The 12896-nt window shown below is 47.4% G+C and overlaps 1 protein-coding gene across 1 annotated transcript; it reads left to right on the top strand.

The window, feature by feature from the left end:
* The first annotated feature begins 1694 nt into the window (after window positions 1–1694).
* FGF16 (fibroblast growth factor 16) lies at window positions 1695–9722 on the top strand. The gene is made up of 3 exons (XM_052663627.1): window positions 1695–1968; window positions 7914–8017; window positions 9365–9722. Exons 1-3 carry the CDS (start codon window positions 1695–1697, stop codon window positions 9608–9610), a joined length of 624 nt encoding a protein of 207 aa, XP_052519587.1. The 3' UTR covers window positions 9611–9722.
* Window positions 9723–12896: the final 3174 nt, after the last annotated feature.

Raw genomic sequence — 12896 nt, 5'->3', positions numbered from 1 at the left:
AGAAGGGAATGGCAATCCACTCCAGTATTCTTGCCTGGAGAATTCCATGGACAGAGAAGCCTGGCGGGATACACTTCATGGGGTCGCAGAGACTCGGACACTACTGAGTGACTAACACATACAATTAAACTGAAAGGGTTTTCCCTTTCAGAGACTGAATTCCAACTCGCCGGGAGACACAGGTCCTCCAGCAGGAGGCGCTGCAAAAGAGTGGCGGGGATGGGGTGCGCTCTCAGTTCGGTTTTCTCCTGCTGCAGTCAGAGCCAGAGAAGACAGTCAGAGCACCCATGCGGGTGCGAACTGTAGACAACGCAGTTTAGTCGGCGAGCAGGACGCTGAGCGCCAGGCCCTGAGAGGGGCCCCAGGGTTCAGGTGCCAGGCAGGGGCGCGGGGCGTAGGGCAGGCCGGGCACCAGCTCCCCAAGCCTCCTCACCGCTACCTGTTCCCCTGGGTGCCTCCAGTTCCTGCCCCAACTACCGCTCTTCCTGATAGACTCTAAGGAGGGCACGGGACAGAGCGAGGAAACACCTGTTTCCAACAAGAAAAGAGGTGGAGGGAAACCCCCACCAGACTTCCAGTGGCCTCTCATCAAGCTTGTTCTCGAGAGCCTTGTAAAAGCGCGCCCAGAAAGCCAGAGATCATTTTTCAAAAAGATCGCTATTTCTTACTCCCCCCTCCTTTTCCTAAGCTGTAACGTCCCTTTTTAAAAAATGCCTTCTTTCTTCTGTGGGGCTTCCCGCTCCTCCCAGACCCCTTAAGGCCCCCCGCCTGGGTGGCTGCAGGAACAGCGAAACCCCCCAGATCCCACATTTTGCAACTGCATGCGTTTCCAGATTCTTCACTTCCTCAGCCCCCTGCCGACATACAGGTGGGGAGTGGGACTGGGGGTCAACAGAACAAAGAAACCAGGGACCCAGGCCAGGTGCCCCTCTGCAGCCTCCGACCAGCCGGGGAACAAGAAGGGACTCACGAACGAGTGAACCCCCCACCCCAGGTCTCACTCCACTTTCGAAAGGCAAGCAGCCGGAGGCCGCGGGAGGTGGGTGCTGCCCCCGCGCAACAGACAGACTTCCACGCAACAGGCCCGAGTGGCAGTGGACGCCAACAGCCTCCACGCACTGGGCTCCAGTTATTTCATCAGCAGTTTCAGAAAAACCTGCCAAAAGCAGTTATGCCTCACTGCAATGTGTAGCTTTTTCCTGCCATTTTTTCATAATAAAAGAGGGAGTGAAGCTCGCTCGCTCTCTCCCCCTCCACCCCCCTCTCCCAAAAAGAGCCAAAAGGATACGAGGAGGGGAAACACACACACACACACACACACACACACACCAATCTCCGAGGGGATGCCATTGAGGTGTGGCTTGTATTTAAATATCCAATATGTCAATGTAAGGGGAGTGGGTATGTATATAAAGTCCCGTTTGCATCTGATAGCTCGACGAAGCCAGCTATGAGAGGCCTGGGGAGATGGATGCGGAGGGGAAGCGGCACTTTGACTGAGCGCAAGGTCTGGAGCGCGCTGCCCCACGCTCCCCGCGGCTGAGAAGTTCCTTGGACGCGAACAGACGTCGACTGCAGCTCCGTAGAGTTCGGAGCGAGCGAGCGAGCGAGCGAGCGCCGCCGAGTCGCCCGCGCCCGCGGCGGGGAGAGGCAGTTCGCGTCCCGCGGCCCGGCTCGGCCCCGCGCGCCCCGCCATGGCGGAGGTCGGGGGGGTCTTCGCCTCCTTGGACTGGGATCTGCACGGCTTCTCCTCGTCTCTGGGAAACGTGCCTCTAGCTGATTCCCCAGGTTTCCTGAACGAGCGTCTGGGCCAGATTGAGGGCAAGCTGCAGCGCGGCTCGCCCACCGACTTCGCCCACCTGAAGGGGATCCTGCGACGCCGCCAGCTGTACTGCCGCACCGGCTTCCACTTGGAGATCTTCCCCAACGGCACGGTGCACGGCACCCGCCACGACCACAGCCGCTTCGGTGAGGACGCGGCGGGGAGGGACGGGAGGCGAGCGGACGGCGCCCTGGGGAGCCGACGGCTCGAGGCTGCGGCTTGGGGCCGGAGGACCAGCTGCTCCCGCCCTGCCTGGCGCTGTCTGGGCTCGTCGAGGCGGGAGGCCGCTGAAGACGCGGGCAGGCGGGACGTGAGGGTGCGGACTTGAGCCGGGCTGCGGCGTCCGGGCGCCTGGCACCCTCGGATGCTCTCAGGAGGAGGCGGGGGCACCTTGAGATGCGTCCTCTCCTTTCTCCACCCCACCCTACCTCCTCCGGGAGCTAGAGGGATTGTTCTGGGACCTGGACGCTGCGCTTCCCCTTTCAAGGAAAGCAGGTGGAGCTGGGTGGGCGGGTGGGGGGGTGGGAGTAGGAGCATCCACCGAGGAGATCCGGGAACGTGGCTACAGCGTGAGGTTGAGCCTTGACGGCAGCAAGGTTGTCGCGGCAGATTACCTGAAGCAGGAGCCTTAGTCGGCCGTGGACCCTGTGTGCGGACGGCCAGCGCCCAAGTGGCTTTTGGCCTATGGGGACGCGGCAGCCTTGGCACCTGCCTGTCTCTGTGTTGCTCTGCCTGGGTTAGGGGCCAACCCAGACAGCACGGCGGGAGCTGGGTATTAGAGAAACTAGGAAAGCCTCCCGGTTGCCAGTGTGTAAGGGCACAAGCCCTGGGGCACATTTTGCCCGGCAGCTACCTCTGGACTCCTTGCCTCAGTGAGGAAACAATCCTGGGCCCACTCCCAGCCCCCCAAACAGGTGTCTCCTGGGCCCAGGGCAGAAAACAGCCCACCTCTATCAAGGATTTTCTCTGCCTGTTCAAAGGGCACAGCTGCCTCTCTCACATGCAGAACACAATTAATATAAACCTTGATCTGGGACAGAGATCATTGTGTTACCAACCAAATGTGTTCACTCCTCAATAATTTGGCCGTTTTTATTTTCAATTTCCTGTCCTCTACTTAACTATTCAGGTGCTGTGACAGCTACCCTTCCTTGGGTCCCAGCATCCCACAATGTCCTCACTTCCTCCCCAAGGACCCTATAGGCCAAAGATACCTTCTGTCCCTAAGCCAGTGAAAAGTTTTGCCTACTGGCAGGTCTGACACCCTTTCTTTCCACCCCCAATCCTCGTCCACTCCCCCCAAACTGCCTCATCCTCCTATTCCCCATGTCTTGCTAGAGCTGCCTCCAAGTGCACCATGGTAAGAAGTTGGGGGTAGATGAGGGTGGTGGGGGGACAGAGGCCTATAGCTGGGCAAGGCTAAGTCTAGCAGACATCTTGGGCCAGGGCTGGTCTTCCTTGTGGAGCAAACAGGAACCCTAATGAGGTCTATGTCATCTTGGAAAAATGTACTTGGAGAGCTGGAGTACAGTAGGTTGAGTGTGGGGTGGGAGTAATGGAAGGGTACAGGTGTCTGTATAAATTTGCAGCAGGTCCTCAAAAGGGTGATAAGGTGGGGTGGGGTGAGGGGAGAGGGAGGGTTAACCTGGCTCCTTTCCCTTCCATTGCCAGTGACTTTGTAGTCCCATTTTGTTCCTCTTCAGAAGGAATGGGACTCCCACCCTGGCCTCAGAGCCCCCCAAAGCTCCCAGAAATGGCCTAAAGATATTGGGGTAGCCCATCCCTGAGCTATAGAAAAAAAATCCTGAAATGATGGAGAAATGTGAGGTGGGGGGACAGAGGTGGAGAAACTATGACCTTGACTCCCAGCAGTTACAAGTGTTTGTCTGACTCTGTGCCTAAGCTGAGCCCAATAACCTACAACGTAAATCAGTAATAGGCTCTTGGGATAAGTGGTCTTTAATTACCTCCCTAAGGACACATCTTGATTTCTTTTCTCTCTCAAACTGCTAAGGGTGTTAAGTTTAAGGAGAAACCAAAGGAAATAAACCTGGCAGGAGGAAGGGGTGTTTTCACTGCTGTTTAACTGACTGCTTCATTTTGGGGTTTTGCCTAAAACACACTCACTCACTCAACTCACTCACAGAGACCACCTCTGCATCACCTTTTCCCTTCCCTCCTTCCCTGGCTTCCTGGCAGATCTGTGTATTTCCTGTACAGGAAATGATACGTGGTCAAAGCTGTCTCTTTGTAACATCCCTTACCAACTTTCAAGCACACATTTACTCTTCCTCAGTTTAGCTTTTGGCAAAGAAAGAGGTGGTGTTTGAGTTTGCTGACTCTTTCCTTGCTCCACATTTGAGTTAATCAGCCAGGGTATTCAATAAATCGAAACTTTAACATTCCATAAGTGCTTTAGCAGTCAACATTCCAGCAGGGTAAAATAGGCCAGACCTAAGATATAAAATATTATAGATTTCTGCTTGGGGGGAAGAGGTAGTCTCCAAAGGCCATGTAAAGTAAATAGCTATTTGTTGTAATTGGAGAGCAGGGCCCCCAAGGATTACCCTGGAATCCATGCATTCAGAAGGAGTCAGGCTGAGCCCAAGAGCAGCCTTGACTCCAAATAATAACCTGTTGGCACAGCCTATGCTCCCCCTCCCCACCCATCCCCCATTCTGCAATCAGTAGCCAGGAGTATTTCAATCTCTGCCTGGCTAGTGGCGTTTACATGAGGTTCACAAGGATACTGACATTCCTGAGGGGCACCTGTGGGCTGGCAGAATAGAGCTTGGGAGCCAGACTGGAGGAGAGGCCTCTTGCCAGGTGGGATGGAACAGGCTTATGCAGCTGCTTTGGTTTTTGAGCTATCTGGTTCTTATTTGGCCAGGTACCAAAACAACATTGCCTTGGCCCTGAAGGGCTGAAAGGATGGCTGAGGGCATTCAGGCGAGTTATGGAACTAGATTAAATGACATATTAGCCAGTCATCTAGCTAGGTTCCGAAGCAGTGGGACCCAGAACAGATTCATTTTGAATGAAGCCATGGGAGAAAAAGTATAAGAAGAATCTGGAAATTATCAAACACAGGCCAGAGCCTGAGGTGGGCGGATCAAGATGAAGCAGAGGGAGGTCCTGGGCTTTGAAGGGGGTGAAAGTACTGAGGACAAACTTTGTCTACTTAATACTTTGCTTCAACATCTTGCTGTTAACACCCCTCTCCAGCTGTAGTTGGGAAAATGTGAAACTGGCTTATTTTCTCTTTCTTTTCATGCTGGCTGGAATTCAAGAGAAGGTTTAGGAATATCTGTTCCATCATCATGTGCCACTGGGTTCCCACAGTTTGAATCCAGCAAATAGGAAAGTTGGCAAAGGGAAATGATGCCCAAAGACAGCTGGGCAGGGATGATTCCAACTGTTAGAGACCCCTGGTTACTGGACACAACCCAAGTGACTTCCTGTATGATCTGTCCTTTGGCACCAGGGTTAAAAGAGTTGGAGAAAAACCGTGGTGACTCAAAGGCCACACCTCTTGGGTTTCATGATTTGTTCTCACACCAGGTCTTGGACGGTGAGATCACAAGCTGCCCTCTGCTACTTAATGAGCTCAGGGTGGTCAGAGACATGAGATACTTAGAGAATGAGGGAACCAAGACTCAAAGCTCAGAAGTAAACTGCCTAAGCAAAGCAAAGAACTGAAGGCTCCAGCAGGTTGGTATCCCTCAATGTTTACCACCCAGAACTGAATCACGACCTGACTTCTCATTTCCTGGCCATACTGGCCACTCTCCTTTGAACACCCTCCTGGTTTTCTGTGGCCCTTTTTAAACATAGTAGAATTCAAAACTGTATTCTTACTGTGATCTGAGGCAGAGTAGAATGGGGCAACCCCTGCCATTATGCCAGTTACTAGATCTCAATCAATACAGTCTTAAATCATATTAATTTTTATTTCCTTTTTTCTATTTGTTTAATTAGCTTTTTAGTAATTTTTAATTTTTACATAACTAACTTCACATTAGCTTTTTAAAATCTCGTGACTCAGCTATACTGAGCTTACCTTGTTCAATCAGGTTCTATAAGCTGTTGTTGTGTATGTTTTGCTAAGCCACATCTCCCCATCCCAAAGATGGGGAGATATATTTAATAAAAATGCACAGGAACACAAAAGAGTAGTCCAACAGTCCAAAGTTTTCAAGAAAATATACATAGTTGCCTGGAAGGGGGAGGAGTATGGAAATAAAAATAAAGAAATGGATAAATTCATGATTAATACTTGAGGCTCACCCTCCCTCAATACAACTCCAAACACAAAACATCTTGGTTAACTGGTTTCTGGACCAAAGTGCAGGACTTTACATTTATTCTAATCAAAGTTTATTTTGTTGGAGTCAGCCCATTTTTCCATTCTCTTAAAATCTCTGGATTTTTATTGTTACCCTCTCAGCTGTATGTCTTCTGAACTAGGGTAAACAGTCCCCATGTCCTCTTATAAGTCATTTATTAAAATGTTAAACAGAGCAGCACCAAAATCAGAACCCTGTTCAGTGTAACTAAAGGTCTTGGCCCACTAAATCAGTATCTGCTTAACCCCTACTTGGCACCGGGTAATTTTCCCTTCCCCTCCTACCATCTTGTGTCAATCTCCTTTTCCAAAACTCTTTTGTGTGTATGTGCTATGAGAGTTAGTAACCACCAGACTGAGAATAAAACTTGGAGGATGTCAATGCTAGAGGCCAAAGGCTATGCTTTGAGTGTTCTGTACAGTAGCAGCAGAAGAGAGTTACATTCTTTGAAATGGTCTGTGTGTGCCCTAAAAGCTTCCATACCTGAATACCCACCCACTAGCCCGAGTCACTGGGGCTCTTCAGAAGATTTCCCACTGGGCTCTTGAACCTGATTTCAAAATTGACCACTTAATTTTTTTAAGTGATCTTTAAGGAATCAGTCCTATTCCCTGTGTAGATTACATAGAATATTACTACCCTTAAGAATTACATTTTTTGATAAGACAGCCAGATATGAGCTCATTTCATACCTTTGGATGCCTCTGGAGTCAGTTGTATTAAGTTTTAATCTATACATTGAAAAATATGGTTAGAGAATATAAAAAAGAAATCTAGTTGACCAGTGCATCTGTATCCATATAATAGATGTGTTATGTTAGAAAAAAATTGTTAAGTTTTCAGTATCCTCAGGATTTCAGTTATGGTTCCTTTTTCCCACTTAGTACTCAATGTCTTTTTTCCCCCTTGCTGCTGCTGGGTAAATGAAAACGTTTTCAAATCCTCACCTCTAACTTTGTCAACTAGAGGAACATTTCTGAATATCTTCCTCTTCCCCTTAAAGTTGCAACATCTCAAATCAGTATCAAGTCTAATACTACCTGCCAACTCTTTGCTGTAGATAGAGTTAAAATCCACAAGAGAGAAGGGGAGAATGACAGGCTTGTCAGCCTGCGGCTGCACTGGCTAAAATTACTTTTGAGGAGAAAGCTCTCACCAGGCCAAGTTTTGCTTCCTACCATAGGACAGAGGAACAAACTTAGTGAGTGGCCTGTGTGGCCTTTGTTAGAGTCAGCTACAGGCAGTTGACAGCCTCATGTGGCTTTAAGGACATGGGAGCTAAGAGGGTACAAAACAAGTTCAGCCTAGAGGACAGCAAGGTAATGCCGTGAGCTCTGGGGAATCAGAAAGTGACTTTGGGAAGATACAGAAACTTGGCCACATTGTTTCATTTTGAAAGCTTCCCTCCTATTTCTTGAAATGGTGGCCTTTAACAGTACCTTGAAATTATGAAGCTTTTGTAGCCAAAGCCTTCTCACAGTCTCTTCCTTATTATATGCCTAAGAGTGCTGAGTAGAGGCAGAGATTGTCCCCCATTTTACATATGGACTGACTGAGGCCCAGAGAGACTCAGTTTCTTCTCTGAGGTTCCAATCTTGCTGCAAAAGACGGTTTCATCAGGTAATTCACCAAAGGCACATAGTGCTGGCCTTCAGTTGGGGATAAAGGACCAGCTCATGTCACCTTGATAGCTTTCTGTTAGCTTGATATCAGTGATGGAAATGGCATTCACTGTTTTGCTCTAGGAATTCTGGAGTTTATCAGCCTGGCTGTAGGGCTGATCAGCATCCGGGGAGTGGACTCTGGCCTGTATTTAGGAATGAACGAGCGAGGAGAACTCTATGGGTCGGTAAGTTTAAGGTGTTTTTTTTTTTTTAATTTTTTTTCTCAGAAGCTATTACCACCAGTGTTTGGACAATGTAAGGCAAAACATTTATCTAGCACTTGAAAGCACTTTTGTCAACTTTAAAGGATTAGTGTCTTCTAGTCAATTCTTGACTGCCCAGGAACTTGCTACATAACACTTTCACTCAAAACAGAAGCTTTTATGTGGTATAATTGCTTCTGCCTTCTCCATTAGAGTGTCAGCTCATCTGATAATAATAGGAAGCTGTACTGGTTTGTCAGTAGATGGTAAGGGTTTGAGGCATTAACCCTCCCAAGGAGTATATCTGATTTGTGATGGGTACCCAGAGGAGTAGCCAACTAGCTGGCACAAAAATAGGCAGTGAGAGCTGGCCTTGAGATTGAGGATTCTGAAATTAAGAACAAAGTCCTTGATGTCCAAATCGCTTCAGCTGAATCCCAAAGGCCAAATGAAGCAAACAAATGAGTGAGGATTCCAGGGTCTGGTGACAGCCCTAAGTCCCCAGCTAGGACTGTATTGGCTGCAGGACATGTTCTCTGTTCTGGAAGCCAGCCCAGAGCTGGGGAATGGTAAGTGACTTTGCTGATCTTAACCCTTCTGGGGGATCCCAACTCCTGGCTTTGGCTTTTGAGTCACAGAGCATACTTTCTGGCTGCCTGCATCCCATGAAATCAGAGCACATTCTTCCCTGACACCTAAGAGATAGGCCCGTCCCCAGCACTCGGTATCGGCAACCCCAGCAAGTAGTATTGTGGCTGAATCAAGTGTGAGAAGGGATAAAGGCAAGAGACCCAGGAGCTGCCAGCTTGAACTAGCCAGATTGGAGGAACTTCTCAAGGAGATTTTTTTCCTGGCTTTCCAACTGACAGGCCCTGAGACCCTTCATTAGGAGAGATCACAGCTCGCCTCCCATGGAGCTTTATATAGATTCGAGGCCTTTGCCTGTCAGTTGACATGGTTGATGGCAATCTCAATGGATTTGAACATCTTTAGCCCTAAATAGGGAGAAAGTTCAGAGGTGTCAGTGGGCATTGGGAAGCAGAAATTCTCAGGCTCAGAGTACCAGGTGAGCCCATCTCTTCTAGTCTCTTGCTTTCAGAAAAGATCTCACCTGAAATATTTTTGTGTGGCTCATGAAAGAGGGTGAAAGCAATACAGACAAGACTGTTTCATGCTATTTGGAAAGAAGATGTCTCAGTAATACCAGGAGATAGGCCTGAAATTTTCTAATATAAATGTGCTATTTATTATTTTAGTTTCTCCACCAGCAAGCTGGGATGGGAGAAATAGTCATATAATGGGCTCTACTTTATTTTCTCACCCTCACAGAAGAAACTCACACGTGAATGTGTTTTCCGGGAACAGTTTGAAGAAAACTGGTACAACACCTATGCCTCCACCTTGTACAAACACTCGGACTCGGAGAGACAGTATTATGTGGCCCTGAATAAAGACGGCTCACCCCGGGAGGGATACAGGACTAAACGACACCAGAAATTCACCCACTTTTTACCCAGGCCAGTAGATCCTTCTAAGTTGCCCACCATGTCCAGAGACCTCTTCCGCTATAGGTAACGGACCCCTAGTGTGACCTCTGTGACCCTTATACTCTGCGGCCACAGTTGTCTCTGGAAGCACTATACTCATAGCTTTTCAATCCTCTTTCCTATCAATTTAGATAACAAAGAAGCACTTACTGTTCAACTCGACCCAGCTGTTCCCTCATTGTTCAAAAGTATATATCAAGGTTGGGTTATTTTGGGGAGGGGTGTGGGGGGATAGGGAGGTCTAGAGGGAATCTTGTATATACTTTTTTCTTTACTCACGTTCTTTCCCCTGAGGTGGCACAAGAAAGAATGGGGCCCCCTACCAAGGGCCAGAGGTGTCTTGCCCCACAATCTACCCAAATACCTTAAAGTGGGTAAATGAAAGACCAAGGAATCTGCCATAGATGCTACCTACAGAGCTTTGGAGAAGTCTCATTAAGAAAATCCTTGGGGCTCCAGCCCTGCTGCAAGCCATTCCTGTACTGGCTCTGCAGATTTATCATCTGTCCTGACATGCAGTTTGCCTGACATTGAAAGTGGGAGATGGGGTAGGTTGTAAGAAAATGATATTAAAATGTAAGCATGGATACTGTGCATAAAGACAAACTATTTATGAAATGTATATGCTATTTATTTTATATATTTATTTATTTCAAAATAATTTTATTTTTAATGAGAGATGCTATGACTGGATTTTCATCAGAAAGAATAAGGTCCTACTGAAACGGATAAATGAGTTATCAAAGGCTTTTATTGGCAATAAAATTGTCTTTATATTGTAACCACTGTCTAACTCTATTGATTTGTACACTTAGTAAGATTAGAAGGCTTGTTGGCTTTTTTTGCTACTCATTAGAATCTCTTGATGTTGGCATCACACTGCCTAGCCTAGGTGACTTGCTATCTACAATATTAGCATTATCTAGGAGCCCTTTCTGAAGTTCTTTCTGGTTCTGTGACTTTAAACTTAGTGGTGAATCAAAGCTTCAGAAAGGCCTAGACCATCAGCTCTTATGGAAGCTCCCATTTGTACTTAGGACTAAGCATAGAGAAACCCTCCTTTGGAATTTGGTTAGGGCCCAAAGCCCAAAGGTCAGCAACTCTAATTGGTGGCTTCTTACTTAACATATGAAGATGAGGTGATTTGAAATAAACACCAATCAATAGGGAGAATGATCTTTTGAACCAGTCAACCTTCCCTTCCAGAGGTGTTATCCCACTCCCTCTCCAAACCCCTACCCCTATCCTCTACCAGTGTTTCTCCTAGAGAGTTCTGGGAATCTGTTAACACATTTTCCTAAAGCAACAGTTCTTAGAGTATATGGCCTCTTCACCAGCAGCACCATCTGTGTCCTTGTGAGAAATGGAAATTATCAGGTCCTACCCCAGACGTGCCAAGTCAGAATCCCTGGGGGTAAGGGCCAGCCATCTGCATGTTAACAGCCTTCCAGAGGATTCCTGTGCACAATAAAGTTTGAAACCTAGTACTCTAATAGTTTTCAGAAAGAATTCTTTTTGTATCTGAATGACTTATACATAAAGTTTTAGGATAACTTCAGTCCATAAAAGAAGAGTGGCTTTAGTTGAAGTGGGGAAGGCATTCCTGGAGCTCTCTCTTCTCCAGAACAGCCTCTTAGATATCTTGCTTTAAAATCCCTGACCCCTTTACTGATAATTACTGAGGTGGGAGTATAGGGCTATTTGCATTTTCAAAGCAAATGCTGTCTGGACACAAGAACCAGAGGAATAAAAGTCTCGTAGAAGGTTTGGGGTTAGCATAGTTTCTCCTGATGCTCCTCAGTGACATCCATTATTTTCCCAACTGATTGGTGAAACAAATAGTTTAGATAGCAGCTCACTTAAAAGTCAAAACCATAAACTCTATAGAAGTTCATCCAAATCTAAGTACCCAACAGAGAATACATACATGAAAGAGCAAATAAGGCTGTATGATAGAAAGTGCTAAGTTGCACCATGCATGTGATTGGAGACTAGAGTGCTTGCCAATGGAACCACCAAGGCCAAGATTACACAGGGCTGGGGTGAGTAGGGAAAGTTTCCTAAAAGGGGTAATGCCCCACTTTGAAGAACCAACAGGAGGGTTTGGAGAGCCAAGAGGCTGATGGCAATGTCCGTGTTGGGCTACAGGGAAGAAACACCACTTCTAGAGGTCTCTGGGAGGAGGGTAAAAATCAGCTGTGTGACATTTTTTATCGCATTTTTAATGTGCATTATACCTTTATTTTAAAGCCAAAATTTTACTATATTCGCTATGGTCAACTACCTAGATACATAGCCCCAACTTCTGAGGGCTTGTGAGATAAGTGAGATCTGTTTTAACCAATAGGAAGCAGGCACTTCCCTGTGAGTAGAGCCAGTATTACTCTAGCGAGGCACTTGACATGGGCCTGGCAAGGCTGCAGGCACTATATTACAGGGTGGGATTTACAAGGAAAATGCCAATGTAATGAAAAGGAAAATATTCCAAAGCCTAGGGTCAAGACTTACCTTTTTCCTGTGAGTGGAAGTAGAGGGCAAAAGAACGGAAGAAGAATCCCAAGATGCAGAAGGAGGTCAAATGGGAGGCATTCTTGGAACTTTAGGAATGACAATGAATAGGGCACGTTGCTAGAAAATGTCAATAGGCATCTGTTCTCCTGGTCAGAAAGAAGGAAAAGATAAAATCTGGAAATGAAAATATAAGATGGATGACCTAGTACCACTAGATCAATTGGCAGCTAATGACACCATATCCCCAAAGTGTTAAAGTAATGGATTTTGTGCCAACCAGTTATGACCAACCTAGATAGCATATTAAAAAAGCAGAGACATTACTTTGCCAACAAAGGTCCATCTAGTCAAGGCTATAGTTTTCCAGTGGTCATGTATGGATGTGAAAGTCGGACTGTGAAGAAAGCTGAGCACCAAAGAATTGATGCTTTTGAACTGTGGTGTTGGAGAAGACTCTTGAGAGTCCCCTGGACTGCAAAGAGATCCAACCAGTCCATCCTAAAGGAGATCAGTGCTGGGTGTTCATTGGAAGGACTGATGCTGAAGCTGAAACTCCAATACTTTGGCCACCTCATGCGAAGAGCTGACTCCTTGGAAAAGACTCTGATGCTGGGAGGGATTGGGGGCAGGAGGAGAAGGGGATGGCAGAGGATGAGATGGCTGGATGGCATCACCGACTCGATGGACATGAGTTTGGGTGAACTCCGGGAGTTGGTGATGGACAGGGAGGCCTGGCATGCTGCGATTCATGGGGTCGCAAACAGTTGGACACGACTGAGCGACTGAACTGAACTGAATGAGAG

This window comes from Budorcas taxicolor, chromosome X (assembly GCF_023091745.1).
Source record: "Budorcas taxicolor isolate Tak-1 chromosome X, Takin1.1, whole genome shotgun sequence".
NCBI lineage: Eukaryota > Metazoa > Chordata > Mammalia > Artiodactyla > Bovidae > Budorcas > Budorcas taxicolor.
The sequence above is the reverse complement of the archived record's forward strand: the minus strand, read 5'-3'. Positions and strand labels throughout refer to the sequence as shown.